This window comes from Pseudorasbora parva, chromosome 22, assembly GCF_024679245.1.
Source record: "Pseudorasbora parva isolate DD20220531a chromosome 22, ASM2467924v1, whole genome shotgun sequence".
Lineage (NCBI taxonomy): Eukaryota > Metazoa > Chordata > Actinopteri > Cypriniformes > Gobionidae > Pseudorasbora > Pseudorasbora parva.
The window spans coordinates 39734130-39748565 of NC_090193.1; the positions used below are offsets into that span (position 1 = coordinate 39734130).

The 14436-nt window shown below is 45.4% G+C and overlaps 1 protein-coding gene and 1 long non-coding RNA gene across 3 annotated transcripts in view; one reads left to right on the forward strand and one right to left on the reverse strand.

Moving 5' to 3' along the window:
- eml6 (EMAP like 6) overlaps window positions 1–14436 on the forward strand; it is a 158763-nt gene that overhangs the window by 129669 nt on the left and 14658 nt on the right. For both annotated transcript variants that reach the window (XM_067431383.1, XM_067431384.1), the window contains 2 exons: window positions 6529–6643; window positions 13933–14121. In XM_067431383.1, the coding sequence (XP_067287484.1) occupies window positions 6529–6643; window positions 13933–14121 (304 nt within the window). The remainder of the gene's footprint in view (window positions 1–6528; window positions 6644–13932; window positions 14122–14436) is intronic.
- LOC137058182 (uncharacterized) overlaps window positions 6509–14436 on the reverse strand; it is a 32052-nt gene continuing 24124 nt past the window's right edge. The window contains exons 4-5 of the long non-coding RNA XR_010900614.1: window positions 13764–14109; window positions 6509–6626 (exon numbers count right to left, since the gene is read on the reverse strand). This is a non-coding gene — a long non-coding RNA (uncharacterized lncRNA). The remainder of the gene's footprint in view (window positions 6627–13763; window positions 14110–14436) is intronic.

Genomic DNA, 14436 nt, shown 5'->3' on the forward strand with positions numbered 1-14436 from the left:
GGAGGGATGGGAGGGATGGGAGGGACAGACCTGGGAGGGACAGAGCAGGGAGGGACAGAGCAGGGAGGGACAGAGCAGGGAGGGAAAGAGCAAGGAGGGACGGGAGGGACAGAGCAGGGAGGGACAGAGCAGGGAGGGACGGGAGGGACAGAGCAGGGAGGGACGGGAGGGAAAGAGCAGGGAGGGACGGGAGGGACAGAGCAGGGAGGGACGGGAGGGACAGAGCAGGGAGGGACGGGAGGGACAGACCAGGGAGGGACGGGAGGGACAGACCAGGGAGGGACGGGAGGGACAGACCAGGGAGGGACGGGAGGGACAGACCAGGGAGGGACGGGAGGGACAGGAGGGACAGACCCGGGAGGGACAGACCCGGGAGGGACAGACCAGGGAGGGACAGACCAGGGAGGGACAGACCAGGGGGGGACAGACCAGGGAGGGACAGACCAGGGAGTGATGGGAGGGACGGACCAGGGAGTGATGGGAGGGACGGACCAGGGAGTGATGGGAGGGACGGACCAGGGAGGGACGGGAGGGGTGGACCAGGGAGGGACAGGAGGGATAGATTAGGATGGGGCGGTAGGGACAGACCAGGGTGAGACAGAAAGTTCAGGAGGCCGGGGCGGCCTGCAGAGTTCATCCACCCTGTTATCAATTTCATCCATTTCATATTTCCAATGCAAATTGATATTAAATTTGAAATATAATCTATAAACACTCTGTCTTCGGACCGGTTATCTGGCAGCTCTAAATAAATGGGAAGTTGTACGTCTTTTTTCGGCTCCCGTTCAGCTCTGGAAGGCTCTAGGACCACGAGACTCACACTCCTGTCTACGTCTCAACGCCCTCTATCAGAATCCAGAGTTTCGAGAAGATCTGAGAAACTTTATTTTCTGACCCAAAAAAACAATAAGTGGTACCCCTTTGTGTTTTTTGGGGGGAAATTTTCGAGTGTCTCTGATCTTCTCCAAACTTTGGAATCAGATAGGGGGCGCTGAGACGTCGACAGGAGCGCAGGTCTGGTGGCCCTAGAGCCTTCCAGAGCTGAACGGGAGCCCAAAACACAAAAACTTACCAGCTCTCTTTACGCAGTGGCCCCCAAATAACGGGACCACGGGAACTGCCACTTCTATGCAAATTAATCGCTTAAATCACCTGAAAGTTAGATGAATGTGTTTGTTTGAGTGTGCCCAGTACAGTAGAGGTGTTTTCATCCATAAAAATTGTTATTAAATGTGAAATATCATCTATAAACACTGTGTCCTAAAGTCAGTTATCTGACATGACATCACTCCCTCCCTACGGAGCGGCTACCAGACGCTCCACTAGACCAGGGCGGGGCGGCCCGCAGAGTTCATCCACCCTGTTATTATTTCATCCACCGTTATCAGTTTATCCACCCTGTTATCAGTTCATCCACCGTTATCAGTTTATCCACCCTGTTATCAGTTCATCCACCCTGTTATCAGTTCATCCACCCTGTTATCAGTTCATCCACCCTGTTATCAGTTCATCCCCCATTATCAGTTTATCCACCCTGTTATTATTTCATCCACCGTTATCAGTTCATCCACCGTTATCAGTTTATCCACCCCTTTATCAGTTCATCCACCCTGTTATTATTTCATCCATTTCATATGAAAACGGAAATTAAATGTGAAATATCATCTATAAACACAACTCAAACATACCAAAAAGGAATCACAAGAAAACAGTAGAGAAAGACCAGGGAGGGATGGGAGAGACAGACCAGGGAGTGATGGGAGGGACGGACCAGGGAGTGATGGGAGGGACGGACCAGGGAGGGATAGGAGGGACAGACCAGGGAGTGACGGGAGGGAGTGACGGGAGGGACGGACCAGGGAGGGACAGACCAGGGAGTGATGGGAGGGACAGACCAGGGAGTGATGGGAGGGACGGACCAGGGAGTGATGGGAGGGACGGACCAGGGAGTGATGGGAGGGACGGACCAGGGAGGGATAGGAGGGACAGACCAGGGAGGGACAGACCATTTAGGGATGGGAGGGACAGACAAGGGAGGGACGGGAGGGGTGGACCAGGGAGGGACGGCAGGGGCAGACCAGGCAGGGACAGGAGGGATAGATTAGGATGGGGTGGTAGGGACAGACCAGGGTGAGACAGAAAGTTCAGGAGGCCGGGGCGGCCTGCAGAGTTCATCCACCCTGTTATCAATTTCATCCATTTCATATTTCCAATGCAAATTGATATTAAATTTGAAATATAATCTATAAACACTCTGTCTTCGGACCGGTTATCTGGCAGCTCTAAATAAATGGGAAGTTGTACGTCTTTTTTCGGCTCCCGTTCAGCTCTGGAAGGCTCTAGGACCACGAGACTCACACTCCTGTCTACGTCTCAACGCCCTCTATCAGAATCCAGAGTTTCGAGAAGATCGGAGAAATTTTATTTTCCGACCCAAAAAATACGTAAGTGGTACCCCTTTGTGTTTTTTGGGGGGAAATTTTCGAGTGTCTCTGATCTTCTCCAAACTTTGGAATCAGATAGGGGGCGCTGAGACGTCGACAGGAGCGCAGGTCTGGTGGCCCTAGAGCCTTCCAGAGCTGAATGGGAGCCCAAAACACAAAAACGTACCAGCTCTCATTTACGCAGTGGCCCCCAAATAACGGGACCACGGGAACTGCCACTTCTATGCAAATTAATCGCTTAAATCACCTGAAAGTTAGATGAATGTGTTTGTTTGAGTGTGCCCAGTACAGTAGAGGTGTTTTCATTCTTAAAATTGATTATTAAATGTGAAATATCATCTATAAACACTGTGTCCTAAAGTCAGTTATCTGACATGACATCACTCCCTCCCTACGGAGCGGCTACCAGACGCTCCACTAGACCAGGGCGGGGCGGCCCGCAGAGTTCATCCACCCTGTTGTTATTTCATCCACCGTTATCAGTTTCATCCACCCTGTTATTATTTCATCCACCGTTATCAGTTTCATCCACCCTGTTATTATTTCATCCACCGTTATCAGTTTATCCACCCTGTTATCAGTTCATCCCCCCTGTTATCAGTTCATCCCCCGTTATCAGTTCATCCCCCGTTATCAGTTCATCCCCCGTTATCAGTTCATCCCCCGTTATCAGTTCATCCCCCGTTATCAGTTCATCCCCCGTTATCAGTTTATCCCCCGTTATCAGTTTATCCACCCTGTTATTATTTCATCCACCGTTATCAGTTTATCCACCCTGTTATCAGTTCATCCACTCTGTTATTATTTCATCCACCGTTATCAGTTCATCCACCGTTATCAGTTTATCCACCCTGTTATCAGTTCATCCACTCTGTTATTATTTCATCCATTTCATATGAAAACGGAAATTAAATGTGAAATATCATCTATAAACACAACTCAAACATACCAAAAAGGAATCACAAGAAAACAGTAGAGAAAGACCCGAGAGGGACAGATCAGGGAGCGACAGAGCAGGGAGGGACGGGAGGGACAGAGCAGGGAGGGACGGGAGGGACAGAGCAGGGAGGGACAGAGCAGGGAGGGACGGGAGGGACAGATCAGGGAGGGACAGAGCAGGGAGGGACGGGAGGGACAGACCAGGGAGGGACAGAGCAGGGAGGGACGGGAGGGACAGAGCAGGGAGGGACAGAGCAGGGAGGGACGGGAGGGACAGAGCAGGGAGGGACGGGAGGGACAGAGCAGGGAGGGACGGGAGGGACAGACCAGGGAGGGACGGGAGGGACAGACCAGGGAGGGACGGGAGGGACAGAGCAGGGAGGGACGGGAGGGACAGAGCAGGGAGGGACGGGAGGGACAGACCAGGGAGGGACGGGAGGGAGGGACGGGAGGGAGGGACGGGAGGGACAGACCAGGGAGGGACAGAGCAGGGAGGGACGGGAGGGACAGACCAGGGAGGGACGGGAGGGACAGAGCAGGGAGGGACGGGAGGGACAGAGCAGGGAGGGACGGGAGGGACAGAGCAGGGAGGGACGGGAGGGACAGAGCAGGGAGGGACGGGAGGGACAGACCAGGGAGGGACGGGAGGGACAGAGCAGGGAGGGACGGGAGGGACAGAGCAGGGAGGGACAGAGCAGGGAGGGACAGAGCAGGGAGGGACGGGAGGGACAGACCAGGGAGGGACGGGAGGGACAGAGCAGGGAGGGACAGAGCAGGGAGGGACAGAGCAGGGAGGGACGGGAGGGACAGAGCAGGGAGGGATGGGAGGGACAGAGCAGGGAGGGATGGGAGGGACAGACCAGGGAGGGATGGGAGGGACAGACCAGGGAGGGACAGAGCAGGGAGGGACGGGAGGGACAGAGCAGGGAGGGACAGAGCAGGGAGGGACAGACCAGGGAGGGACGGGAGGGACAGACCAGGGAGGGACAGACCAGGGAGGGACGGGAGGGACAGACCAGAGAGGGACGAGAGGGACAGACCAGGGAGGGACGGGAGGGACAGACCCGGGAGGGACAGACCAGGGAGGGACAGACCAGGGAGGGACAGACCAGGGGGGGACAGACCAGGGGGGGACAGACCAGGGAGGGACAGACCAGGGAGTGATGGGAGGGACGGACCAGGGAGTGATGGGAGGGACGGACCAGGGAGGGACGGGAGGGGTGGACCAGGGAGGGACAGGAGGGATAGATTAGGATGGGGTGGTAGGGACAGACCAGGGTGAGACAGAAAGTTCGGGAGGCCGGGGCGGCCTGCAGAGTTCATCCACCCTGTTATCAATTTCATCCATTTCATATTTCCAATGCAAATTGATATTAAATTTGAAATATAATCTATAAACACTCTGTCTTCGGACCGGTTATCTGGCAGCTCTAAATAAATGGGAAGTTGTACGTCTTTTTTCGGCTCCCGTTCAGCTCTGGAAGGCTCTAGGACCACGAGACTCACACTCCTGTCTACGTCTCAACACCCTCTATCAGAATCCAGAGTTTCGAGAAGATCGGAGAAATTTTATTTTCCGACCCAAAAAATACGTAAGTGGTACCCCTTTGTGTTTTTTGGGGGGAAATTTTCGAGTGTCTCTGATCTTCTCCAAACTTTGGAATCAGATAGGGGGCGCTGAGACGTCGACAGGAGCGCAGGTCTGGTGGCCCTAGAGCCTTCCAGAGCTGAACGGGAGCCCAAAACACAAAAACTTACCAGCTCTCTTTACGCAGTGGCCCCCAAATAACGGGACCACGGGAACTGCCACTTCTATGCAAATTATGCGCTCAGATCACCTGAAAGTTAGATGTGAATGTGTTTGTTTGAGTGTGCCCAGTACAGTAGAGGTGTTTTCACCCATAAAAATTGTTATTAAATGTGAAATATCATCTATAAACACTGTCCTAGAGTCAGTTATCTGGCGGCTATTACGTAAATAGGAAGCTGTACATCTTTGGGTTTCTGGCTCCAGTTCGTTGCTGGAGGCCCTGAATCACTTGAAAGTTAGATTTGGGGGCCACACACACACACACACACACACACACACTATATGCTGGTGTTGTTCTCATTATATGCACTTACACACACACACACACACACTCTATACGTTGGTGTTGGTCACATCATATGCAGCTAATGGTTTATAATGATGTTCACAGAGTTTGGTATTTAATATCACTGTCAGTGCATTGAGCCACGTTAAGCATTTTAGAACGTCTCTAGCTAGAGACATTTTTTAATATCATCGTTCTTTGCTTTAAGAATTTGCAGCGCAATCTGAATTTGGTTTTCTCATTTGCAAATGAATTGTGTTGCTTTAAAAATCGAATGTGAACACAATCCACAATCCGAAGCAGTCAACAAGACCATGTGTTTTGTATTGATACCATTTAACAAAGTTTTCATAGTTGGTTAAATGAAGTCAGTGTGCCACCTACAGGTAAAGAACATGAAAATCATCATTATGAGCAAAATAATCGTGATTATCAGTTAAACCGTTATCGTGCAGCTCTACCTAAACTAAAAGTGTTACAGTTGATTTTGTCCTATATACCATTTTTAGTGAACATTATATATTCACCATAAAGAAAAGAAAATAGCACATTTTTCTTGCACTTTGAATACAACAGTTCAAAAGAGTCGGTAAGATGAAGCAAAGTCTCTTCTGCTCCCCATTTTATTGATCATAAATCCAGTGTAATATTCCTCCAGTGTAGCTCATCTGTTCTCTGTGTGAATATATAGTAAAGTGTGATTTATTCCTGTGATCAAAGCTGAATTTATCATCATTACTCCAGTCTTCAGTGTCACATGACCCTTCACTAATCACTCTCAGATGAAGATTTGATGATCAACACACATTTATGATTATTATCAGTGTTGAAAACGTGATGCATTGTATTTCATGTGATGCATACGTTCTAAAGAACAGACTTTATTAGAAAAATAATCTTTTGTAACTTTTGATCAGTTTAATGCATTTTTGACGAATAAAAGTATCAATTTCCTTAAAGAAACAACTTTTGAAAGGTAGTGTAAGTTTGTCAAACGATATAATATTTTTGTAGTAGTAAATCAATATTGTTACTGTATATATGTGCAGGACTAAAGAGGGCGGCGCTGTGAAGCTGTGGGATCAGGAAATGAAGAGATGCAGAGCGTTTCAGCTGGAGACGGGACTTCCTGTAGAGACGGTCAGATCTGTGTGCAGAGGAAAGGTCAGTCATGTTTATGGTTATTGTAGTTTGAGGCTGCTGTGAGACGGTGTTCATTTGAAGCCTGGTTCAGACTACACGATATTCTGGCACAATCCGTTTGACGTAAGGTGTAGTAGAGATTCGTAAATGACAATGGACCAAAAATCGATCGTTTCATCTCGTATAGTCACATTTTTTGCGGTCCTTCACGACGGGTTCTGTCACATGTGTGACGCTGACCAATCAGAACACAGATGCTTTTCAAACACAGCGAAACGCAATAGATGATGGTGCGGCTAACTCTGCATCAGTGCCATATGACAGCATCTAAACACCATCAGACACACACACAGAGAGGTAACGTTACTCTGCATCAGTGCCATATGACAGCATCTAAACACCATCAGACACACACACACACACACACACACAGGTAACGTTACTCTGCATCAGTGCCATATGACAGCATCTAAACACCATCAGACACAGACACACACAGACAGAGGTAACGTTACTCTTCATCGGTGTCTTATGACAGCATCTAAACACCATCAGACACACACACACACACACACACACACAGAGGTAACGTTACTCTTCATCGGTGTCTTATGACAGCATCTAAACACCATCAGACACACACACACACACACGGGGAGGTAACGTTACTCTGCATCAGTGCATTATGACAGCATCTAAACACCATCAGACACACACACACACACACACACACACACACACACAGAGGTAACGTTACTCTTCATCTGTGTCTTATGACAGCATCTAAACACCATCAGACACACACACACACACACAGAGGTAACGTTACTCTTCATCGGTGTCTTATGACAGCATCTAAACACCATCAGACACACACACACACACACAGAGGTAACGTTACTCTTCATCGGTGTCTTATGACAGCATCTAAACACCATCAGACACACACACACGGAGAGGTAATGTTACTCTGCATCAGTGCCATATCAATCAATCAAGTTTATTTATATTGCACTTTTACAATCACGATTGTGTCAAAGCAGCTTCACAGTGTCAAACAGGATAATATTGCGACAAAATTAGATTTGGCTGTACAGTCGTACTGGAGAAAACAGTGATGTTATCTGCTTATTTTAATTTATCATATAGCGACAATGTTGGCAGATCAGTATTATAGTTTATAGAATTAAATAAGACCTAATTCATAAATTTTATTTGTATAATAAGTTGAATAACTTTAATCATATTTTTAGTGTCCCCAACTGAGCAAGCCAAGCCAAAGGCGACAGTGGCAAGGAACCAAAACTCCATCAGGGCATGATGGAGAAAAATAAACCTTGGGAGAAACCAGACTCAGTCGGGGTGCCAGTTCTCCTCTGGCCTATTAACACACCGTGTAAGATTATTATTCTGGCAACCTTACAGGTCGGAAATCATATTAGATCGGATTATTCAAAATTTTCAGGGTATCACGGATTAGATGCCTTATGACAGCATCTAAACACCATCAGACACAAGGCACTGATGCAGAGTAACGTTACCTCTCCGTGTGTGTATGTGTGTATGACAGCATCTAAACATCATCAGACACACACACACACACACACAGAGGTAACGTTACTCTTCATCGGTGTCTTATGACAGCATCTAAACAACATCAGACACACACACACACACACACACACAGAGGTAACGTTACTCTGCATCAGTGCATTATGACAGCATCTAAACACCATCAGACACACACACACACACACACACACACACACACACACACACACGGGGAGGTAACGTTACTCTGCATCAGTGCATTATGACAGCATCTAAACACCATCAGACACACACACACACACACACACACACACACGGGGAGGTAACGTTACTCTGCATCAGTGCATTATGACAGCATCTAAACACCATCAGACACACACACACACACACACGGGGAGGTAACGTTACTCTGCATCAGTGCATTATGACAGCATCTAAACACCATCAGACACACACACACACACACACACACACACACACACACACACACACACACACACACACACACACACACACACACAGAGAGGTAACGTTACTCTGCATCAGTGCCTTATGACAGCATCTAAACACCATCAGACACACACACACACACACACACACACACACACACACAGAAGTAACGTTACTCTGTATCAGTGCCTTATGACAGCATCTAAACACCATCAGACACACACACACACACACACACACACACACACACACACACACACACACAGAAGTAACGTTACTCTGTATCAGTGCCTTATGACAGCATCTAAACACCATCAGACACACACACACACACACACACACATACACACACACACACACACACACACAGAAGTAACGTTACTCTGTATCAGTGCCTTATGACAGCATCTAAACACCATCAGACACACACACACACACACACACACACACAGAAGTAACGTTACTCTGTATCAGTGCCTTATGACAGCATCTAAACACCATCAGACACACACACACACACACACAGAAGTAACGTTACTCTGCATCAGTGCCTTATGACAGCATCTAAACACCATCAGACACATACACACACACACACACACACAGAGAGGTAACGTTACTCTGCATCAGTGCCTTATGACAGCATCTAAACACCATCAGACACACACACACACACACACACACGGAGAGGTAACTACTCTTCATCAGTGCCTTATGACAGCATCTAAACACCATCAGACACACACAGACACACACACACACACACACACACACACACACACACACACACACACACACGGAGAGGTAACTACTCTTCATCAGTGCCTTATGACAGCATCTAAACACCATCAGACACACACACACACACACACACACACACACACACACACACACACACGGAGAGGTAACTACTCTTCATCAGTGCCTTATGACAGCATCTAAACACCATCAGACACACACACACACACACACACACACACACACACACACACACACACGGAGAGGTAACTACTCTTCATCAGTGCCTTATGACAGCATCTAAACTGTACAAAGAAATAACAGAGGCTATTTCAATCAATCAACTTTATTTATATCGCGCTTTTACAATGACGATTGTTTCAGAGCAGCTTCACAATGGTAAACAGGACAATACTGCAACACAATTTGATTTGGCTAGTTTATAGAATTAACTATGACCTAATTATTAATGCGTGTAATTTGTATATTTAGTTGAATAACTTTGATCATAATGTTAGCGTCCCCAACTGAGCAAGCCAAGCCAAAGGAACCAAAACTCCATCAGGGCATGATGGAGAAAAATAAACCTTGGGAGAAACCAGACTCAGTCGGGGTGCCAGTTCTCCTCTGGCCTATTAACACACCGTGTATGATTATTATTCTGGCAACCTTACAGGTCAGAAATCATATTAGATAGGAATATTCGAAAATTTGGGTATCACGGAAGAGACGGGTTTATTTAGGATGGAGTGTCGATTACACAATAATATGAATACATGAAAGATCGGAGTTATTGCACCGGAGACGGGTTTATTGAGGATGACGGGCCGGTGAGGCAAATTCAGAGGAGACCCCAATTGACACGGACTCAGCAGACACTCCAGGGCCCTCGTTTATCAACAGTGCGTAGAAAAGGTTCTATATTTCGTCGTATGACTGAAATTTAAAAGGTGTCTTAAGTACAAGAAAATCCGTATTTATCAAACGTGCGTACACAGTTCTTACGCACATGAGTAAGCAATCGTTGTTGATAAATCCCACACGTGTTTAAGTGCCATGCTCGTTCACATTCACAGTCTTTAGCATTCAGAAACGCCTCTAATGAACCCTATATGGTGACAACACATCCCTTTAAAAATCACGAGATTGCGGTGAAGGAAAAAAACAAACAATTATGGCAAAAAGAAACACAAAATGAGTCAATCATTTTGACGTTGACGGCAATGACAATAACAATAACAACAAATTTGCAACACAAATGATTATTTGTCTAGCAGAGAACAGAATGAAACACTTTTCTATTTACATAATTCAATTTGTTGGTTTATGATGGTGCTTTTATGGCGATGTGGGTGCAGTCTGCTCCAATTCTGTTTGGAAATCTGGCGATAGCAAAGCCCCATTTTATTTTGGCTTGTTGAGGATTTCAGTAAGGGAGCTGTGGGTTGGGTCCAAGGAAATAATTGCATCCAACATTTGTCACAACTGTCTTTTTTAGGGTTTGAAACCAATAACGCATTGTGTTTAAAATAACTTTATATCTATATCTATCTATCGATCCATCCATCCATCTAAATAATCTATAAAGATATATAGTCATTTTAAACACAATACGTAATAATATACAGTCTTGTTCAAAATAATAGCAGTACAATGTGACTAACCAGAATAATCAAGGTTTTTCGTATATTTTTTATTGCTACGTGGCAAACAAGTTACCAGTAGGTTCAGTAGATTGTCAGAAAACAAATGAGACCCAGCATTCATGATATGCACGCTCTTAAGGCTGTGCAATTGGGCAATTAGTTGAATTAGTTGAAAGGGGTGTGTTCAAAAAAATAGCAGTGTGGCATTCAATCACTGAGGTCATCAATTTTGTGAAGAAACAGGTGTGAATCAGGTGGCCCCTATTTAAGGATGAAGCCAACACTTGTTGAACATGCATTTGAAAGCTGAGGAAAATGGGTCGTTCAAGACATTGTTCAGAAGAACAGCGTACTTTGATTAAAAAGTTGATTAGAGAGGGGAAAACCTATAAAGAGGTGCAAAAAATGATAGGCTGTTCAGCTAAAATGATCTCCAATGCCTTAAAATGGAGAGCAAAACCAGAGAGACGTGGAAGAAAACGGAAGACAACCATCAAAATGGATAGAAGAATAACCAGAATTAGGCTTGGGCGGTATCCAAATTTTGATACCGTCATACCTCCTCCCTATTTTACCTCGGTATACGGTATTACCGTGAATAATTAAAACATTATGATGTAAGGCTCAGACAGCGTCAACAAACTGTTGGCTTGGCTTATATATATATATATATATATATATATAGGCCTATATTTTTATTTTATTTTTTACATTTGAGCCCCTGCCCCTGAGAAACTCTCTGCACGTTTTATGCTTACCGTTATGAGACAATTGTCAGACAATTGACTTTTTTTTTGTGAGTCCCATGTCCACTTGATTTTTGTGGAGTTCATGCTTATTGCTTACATTGACAGCTGTGTGACAAAAGGCTTCGGCAATATTACAGCATAGTCCGAGGGCGCGCTCGGTTTTTCATCCACGCAGCAGTGAGTGGATGGTGGTTTCGAATATGCGCCCTTAGGTTCAAGGTATTTCCATCTCTCGCGGTCATCTTTTTGTTGCACAATTTGCAAATTGCCTCGTCTGTATTTACCGTCAAAACCCAAAATACTTCCAAACTGCAGAAGTTGTGTTCTTTTTCGAGAACGAATAACTCAGTGCCCGACTCGCCGTCTTTTCCCCCCTCTCTCTCTCTCTCTCTCTCTAATCCACGCTGTCACAACAACGCATACACATATTTAGGCATTTAATAAATAAATAGTATTTAATATGTAAATAGTTTAATTAGTTCAACTTATTAAATATTTAATAATTAATTGTAAATCAGCAATATGTAAGTTGATCTTTTTTTTTTTTTGACGGTTTGACGGTATTGAAACTGATACCGTTGCTATTTTTAGATCCCGCGGTATACCATTTTACCGTATTACCGCCCAAGCCTAACCAGAATGGCAAAGGCTCAGCCAATGATCACCTCCAGGATGATCAAAGACAGTCTGGAGTTACCTGTAAGTACTGTGACAGTTAGAAGACGTCTGTGTAAAGCTAATCTATTTTCAAGAATCCCCCGCAAAGTCCCTCTGTTAAAAAAAAGGCATGTGCAGAAGAGGTTACAATTTGCCAAAGAACACATCAACTGGCCTAAAGAGAAATGGAGGAACATTTTGTGGACTGATGAGAGTAAAATTGTTCTTTTTGGGTCCAAGGGCCACAGGCAGTTTGTGAGACGACCCCCAAACTCTGAATTCAAGCCACAGTACACAGTGAAGACAGTGAAGCATGGAGGTGCAAGCATCATGATATGGGCATGTTTCTCCTACTATGGTGTTGGGCCTAGTTATCGCATTCCAGGGATCATGGATCAGTTTGCATATGTTAAAATACTTGAAGAGGTCATGTTGCCCTATGCTGAAGAGGACATGCCCTTGAAACGGTTGTTTCAACAAGACAATGACCCAAAACACACTAGTAAACGGGCAAAGTCTTGGTTCCAAACCAACAAAATTAATGTTATGGAGTGGCCAGCCCAATCTCCAGACCTTAATCCAATTGAGAACTTGTGGGGTGATATCAAAAATGCTGTTTCTGAAGCAAAACCAAGAAATGTGAATGAATTGTGGAATGTTGTTAAAGAATCATGGAGTGGAATAACAGCTGAGAGGTGCCACAAGTTGGTTGACTCCATGCCACACAGATGTCAAGCAGTTTTAAAAAACTGTGGTCATACAACTAAATATTAGTTTAGTGATTCACAGGATTGCTAAATCCCAGAAAGAAAAAAAATGTTTGTACAAAATAGTTTTGAGTTTGTACAGTCAAAGGTAGACACTGCTATTTTTTTGAACACACCCCTTTCAACTAATTGCCCAATTGCACAGCCTTAAGAGCGTGCATATCATGAGTGCTGGGTCTTGTTTGTTTTCTGAGAATCTACTGAACCTACTGGTAACTTGTTTGCCACGTAGCAATAAAAAATATACTAAAAACCTTGATTATTCTGGTTATTCACATTGTACTGCTATTATTTTGAACAAGACTGTATATATATATAGTGTCAAATAAATTTAGCACGATCATTCGAATATACTCCCAGGTTTCTACTGATACAAAGCTATATGTTAATTGCTGAAGTAACCCTTTACATGCTGTTCTATGTGTAGTATCGCTGTTCTACCACTAGATTCTCTGCGTAAGCATGCTCAGAGGTGTGCTTATATTTACACACATTTCTAGGTATAAGTGCAAGTTGGTAAATCCCACACTTTGCGTGAAACTGTTCTTACGAACTCACTACGCACAGAACTGTGCGTACGCACCTTCGATAAATGAGGGCCCTGGATGAGCTGGTCATGTCCAGACGCAGGTCCACAATCCGATCTGGACACGGCCTGGATTCGGGATAAACCTTGGGATAAACAGAGAGACTAACATTAGTGTGGATGCCACTCTTTTTATGATGTGTTATGTGTGTTTATTGGATAAAAGGGAAAGATCTTGGTGGGGACGAAGGATGGCGAGATCATCGAGGTGGGAGAGAAGAACGCCGCCTCCAACACCATGATAAACGGACACACACAGGGACGCATCTGGGGTCTGGCCACACACCCCTCCAAAGACGTCTTCATCTCCGCCAGCGATGACGGAACCATCCGGATCTGGGACCTGGCAGATAAGGTGAGGGATTGTGGGTAATGGAGGCGTTTCTTTCGCACTTTCATCAAACACTCAGCGCTCGTCATATATCACAACTATGGTGTTTTCAACCACATCATGCTTAGTTTAGGTTTCAGACATTTAAATGCACATAAATACCAGCAAAAACACACACACTGATGTCTAAAGCGGCAATGACAATCTGACTGTGTTTTATTCATATCAGATACATATTATATAAGTTACTCTACAGTTCTCTCACTGCACCGGTCACTCACTCTCATGTGTTTTGTGAGATGTAATGTAAATCCGACAGATCCGATTCCCTGAGGCGAA